Raw genomic sequence first — 5,132 nt, 5'->3', positions numbered from 1 at the left:
ACCGGGATCTGGAAATACATTACAGCCGCAAGCAAGTTTAAATGACATTTTTTCCTTTTGAAATGTCATTTTGCTGTGGGAATGTAAGACACATCAAACAGATGTGCCACTTTACAGGCAAACTAAGAACTAAGGGGACCCCCCCCCCCCGGCATGATATTTAAAGGAATATTTCATTATTATTGTTTCACTTTAAGAATTCATAAAATCACTGCTCCTGAAAAAACTGTTGTTTTGAAAACGTATTTTTGCATTGATACATGTCCCCTGGGGCAGTACCTAGGTCCCCGAAAATTTTTTATGACAATAACTTGCATATAAGCCTTTAAAATTAGCACTCTTGATTTTTCATGTTCATGTCCCATAGACTTTTGGTGTTTGCATGTTCGCACAACTTTTTTGCTTGTTCGGATGTTCTGCTGCGAACCGAACTGGGGGATGTTCGGCCCATCCCTATACAGTGCCTTGAAAAAGTATTTGTACCCATTACGAATTATGAAGTGGAAGGAAAATGATAATTGTTTTTCAAAATGTTTTACAAATAAATTTGTGAAAAGTGTGGTGTGCATTTGTATGGCGCCCCCCGGAGTCAATACTTCGTAGAACCGCCTTTCACTGCAATTACAGCTGCAAGTCTTTTTGGGGATGTCTCTACCAGCTTTGCACATCTACAGAGTGACATTTTTGCCCATTCTTCTTTGCAAAATAGCTCAAGCTCTGTCGGATTGGATGGAGAGCGTCTGTGAACAGCAATTTTCAAGTCTTGCCACAGATTCTCAATTGGATTTTGGTCTGGACTTTGACTGGGCCATTATATCACATGAATATGCTTTGATCTAAACCATTCCGTTGTAGCTCTGGCTGTATGTTTTGGGTCGTTGTCCTGCTAGAAGGTGAACCTCCACCCCAATCTCAAGTCTTTTGCAAAATCTAATGCCACATACACACGACCGGACTTTTCGACAGACTTTGTCCAGTGGACAATCCGACGGACTTCTCTGCTGAGGTCCGCCAGACTTTCAAACGAACGAACTTGCCACACACGATCACTCCAAAAGTCCAACGGACTCTTTCCATTCTTGAATGATGGATTGAACATTGCTCCGTGAGATGTTCAAAGCTTGGGATATTTTTTTTTTATAACCTAACCCTGCTTTATACTTCTCCACAACTTTATCCCGGACCTGTCTGGTGTGTTCCTTGGCCTTCATGATGATGTTTGTTCACTAAGCCTTCCTAACAAACCTCTGAGGGCTTCACAGAACAGCTGTATTTATACTGAGATTAAATTACACACAGGTGGACTCTATTTACTAATTAGGTGACTTCTGAAGGCAACTGGCGCCACTAGATTTTAGTTAGGGGCATCAGAGTTAAGGGAGCTGAATACAATTGTACACCACACTTTTAAGATATTGATTTGTAAAAAAAATTGAAAACCCTTTGTTGGTCTATCACATAAAATCCAAATAAAAAATACATTTACGTTTTTGGTTGTAACTTGACAAAGTGTACTGATTGTATTTATTCTCTTATATATGCTTTATAGTATGCTTTATAGTTCCTGAAGAAGCAGTACAGCGAAATATGTCGATCAACAGGCATATTTGAATAGCACAGTATTCGTATACTTATGTATTTTGTCATAATCTGTTTTTAAACAATGTACCATTGGGGAGAAACTTGTATGCCCCCATTTTTTACATTTGGAATTAAATAAATGAAATGTATTTCTTATAAAAATTTGATGTGTCTTGGCACTATTAACCACTTGCCGACCAGCCGCCCCAGTTGTAATGCGGCAGAATGGCACGGCTGGGTGAAACAACCTTATGTGACATCACTTCGCTCTGTGGCCACAAGGGGGCGCGTGCGCACCACCAGAGGCATGCGCGTGCGCCCCCTGCTCGCCCAAGGAGCCAATGCGAGTGCTGGGGGGTCGCGATCACTGCTGGGCTCCCGCGATCGATCAGGGCACACGGAGAACCGGGATCTGTGTGTGTAAACACACAGTTTTTGGTTCTCTGAAGGGAGAACAGACAGATCATATGTTCATACAGAGTATGAACAGAGATCTGTCATCTCCCCTGTACAGTCCCACCCCCCCTTCAGTTAAAACACAAACTAGGGAACACATTAACCCCTTGATCACCCCCTAGTGGTTAACCCCATTCACAGCCAGTGACATTTTTACAGTAATCAATGCATTTTCATAGCACTGATCGATGTATAAATGCCAATGGTCCCAAAAATGTGTCAAAATTGTCCAATGTGTCTGCCATAATGTCGTAGTCCTAGTAAAAATCGCAGATCGCCACTATTACTAGTAAAAAAAAAAAATAATAATAAAAATGCTATAAAACTATCCCCTATTTTGTAGATGCTATAACTTTTGCGCAAACCAATCTATATACACTTATTGCGATTTTTTTTCACCAAAAATATATAGAAAAATACATATTGGCTTAAACTGAGGAAAAAAAAATTTTTTAGATATTTTTTGGGGGATATTTATTATAGCAAAAAGTAAAAGAATTGCGTTTTTTTCAAAATTGTAGCCCTTTTTTTGTTTATGGCGCAAAAAATAAAAACCGCAGAGGTGATCAAATACCACCAAAAGAAAGCTCTATTTGTGGGAAAAAACGTACATCAGTTTTTGTTCGGGGGCAACGTCGCACGAGCGCACAATTGTCAGTTAAAGCGACGCAGTTGGCGAATCGCAAAAAGTCCTCTGGTCAGGAAGGGAGGTAAAATCTTCTGGGGCTGAAGCGGTTAAAATCCCTTTTTCCTGCCCTCCTTATAACAATAAAATAAACTAGTTTAATAGGGAATGTGTAAGTAATACAAATTCTACTCGGTATCAGAGAAAATGAACAGACTTTTAGCTTAGCTAGGAGAAAAGCCTTGCATGATGAGTTTCTTCATAGCCTGTTTTACATCTTGGTTCCTAAGGCTGTAAATAAAAGCATTTAACATAGGAGTAATGATGGTGTAAGCCATGCTAACAATGCGATCATACTGGGAGGAGTAGTTTGATGGAGGGCGGATGTAAATAAATATTATGGTACCATAGAACAAAGATATGACCATGAGATGAGAAGAACAGGAGGAAAAGGCTTTGCTGCGGCTACTGCTGGTCTTTAATTTCATTATAGCCGAAGCAATGGCCACATAGGAAATAAGTATCAAAGTTAACGGAATAGTAATAACCATAGAACCTTCGGTGTATAGTAGGAGCTCCGCTAGGGTAGTACCGGAGCAGGACAGTTTGAGGAGCGATGTCACATCACAGAAGAAGTGGGGGATCAGTCGGTCCTCACAGTATTTTAATTGTGATAGAGTATAAGTGTGCAATAATGAATGTAGAGATGATGCCATCCAACAACTGATATTCATCATGAGCATAACCTTATTATTCATTAATGATACGTAGTGTAACGGAGTACAGACAGCTAAATATCGATCAAATGCCATGACTGACAGGAGAAAACTCTCAGTGGTGCCCAGAAACACAAGGAAGTACATCTGCAGGAAACAGCCAAGGAAGGAGATGGAGGTTCCTCCTCGAAGAATGCTGGACAGAAGCTTGGGAACCGTCACTGTAGAAAAAGAGGAGTCCACTACCGACAGGTTCCCTAAGAAAAAGTACATTGGTGTGTGCAACTGTGCAGAAAGTATAATAGAAATTATTAAAAGTAAGTTAGCAGTCCATGTGAGGGCGTATATGACCAGAAGGATGGAGAAGAGAACAGCATGGTTGTAGTGAAGGTCTGAGAAGGCCAGAAAAACAAAACCGGAGGTATTATTTACAGTTTCCATCAATTATGATCCTAAACGTTCTTTGTGATGATACCAAATTCACATAATGTCGTATTTGAAGATTTCTTTGTTATGCCATTCCTGACAATGGACATTAAGTATAGTATTTCATATTACTTTTTTTTTATTTTACTCTTTTAAAATGCATTATACACGTTTGAAACAATCTGTCTTATCGGCAAGGTGCAGTTTCTTTGTAAAATGTATCCACATTTCTATCTACATTTTTACATTGCATTCTCCTTGTGCCTTTTGCAGTGACATTAAAGATGACGTGTGGACCAAAAACAAAAATCACACTTCAAGTCTTCCAAACTGCAGGTTCTAAAGTCAAAGAAAGAGCCTGGGGACCCCTGAAGCTCAAGAAGTTCTGTTTCTGTTGCCTTATAAGTCTATGTGAAATCCCCATTAATAGTTGTAAAAAATTGTAATTATGAATATATTTAATTTAGCTTGTATCTATAGAGGGCATCCAACATACCTTCACAGATGTGTCTGTTAGACCAGACAATTCGGTGCCTAGGCTTGTGTATCTAAACAATGAGACCCAAACCTCATTGTTCTACACATATTTACTTCAAAGAATCCCATGTTTGGATATGCAATGAAGGGATGCAATGAAGGGAGGCCAACCCGCAAGCAATAATTAACTTCCCGGGAAAGGGTCAAGTTAATGTCCTGCTCAGAAAAGTCACAAGGATTTGCATTAAAGGGGGGTGACTTACAGTATGCAACGTATAGGGATTGGAGATGTAGCCAGTCCTTAACCAGGAATAGGGAAGCCCACCAATCAGAGCCATGCCATGCCAACAATTGAGGCATCAGACTGTAACTATATACACAGACTAGATGGGAGGGAAACACACACTCTATGGCAGAGCAGTCACGTCAATGGAACCTCTATGGGAATGGTAAATACGGGAAATCTCCCTTGTACTTGTATCTAAATATGTTGGCCTTATGTATTTTCTGTCCAGCTGTTTGTAGATTAATGTTTTAAGGAATATACTCTGAATTCCTTCATGTAATTAATGGTTTTTACCCTTTTCCTGTACAATTAGATAGCTTGCTGTGTATTAGTCTAGGCTTACTTTACTATATACCAATACTACTTTGTTATTGTGTTAAAGCTTTTACTCATGGTCAAAGAACTCTCATTTAACCCAGATCATATGTGAGAGATATTAAATCTCAAATACAGTAAATGGGTAAAGCCCCATACACACTATCAGTTTTTCTGCTGAATTTTTCCTTCAGATTTACCAAAACCATATAATATGAGGTCAAACCTTAGGAGATTCAATGTGTATGCA

General features: G+C 39.4%; 1 protein-coding gene across 1 annotated transcript; it reads right to left on the bottom strand.

The window, feature by feature from the left end:
• Positions 1-508: 508 nt before the first annotated feature.
• LOC143926884 (olfactory receptor 1f45-like) lies at positions 509-4,329 on the bottom strand. The gene has a single exon (XM_077450923.1). It carries the CDS (start codon positions 3,817-3,819, stop codon positions 2,887-2,889), a length of 933 nt encoding a protein of 310 aa, XP_077307049.1. The 5' UTR covers positions 3,820-4,329; the 3' UTR covers positions 509-2,886.
• Between the last annotated feature and the right edge of the window lie 803 nt (positions 4,330-5,132).

The sequence above is a fragment of the Lithobates pipiens genome, unplaced genomic scaffold (assembly GCF_037356315.1).
Source record: "Lithobates pipiens isolate NorthernLeopardFrog02 unplaced genomic scaffold, aLitPip1_a1.2 Scaffold_23, whole genome shotgun sequence".
In the NCBI taxonomy this organism is placed as follows: domain Eukaryota; kingdom Metazoa; phylum Chordata; class Amphibia; order Anura; family Ranidae; genus Lithobates; species Lithobates pipiens.
The sequence above is the reverse complement of the archived record's forward strand: the minus strand, read 5'-3'. Positions and strand labels throughout refer to the sequence as shown.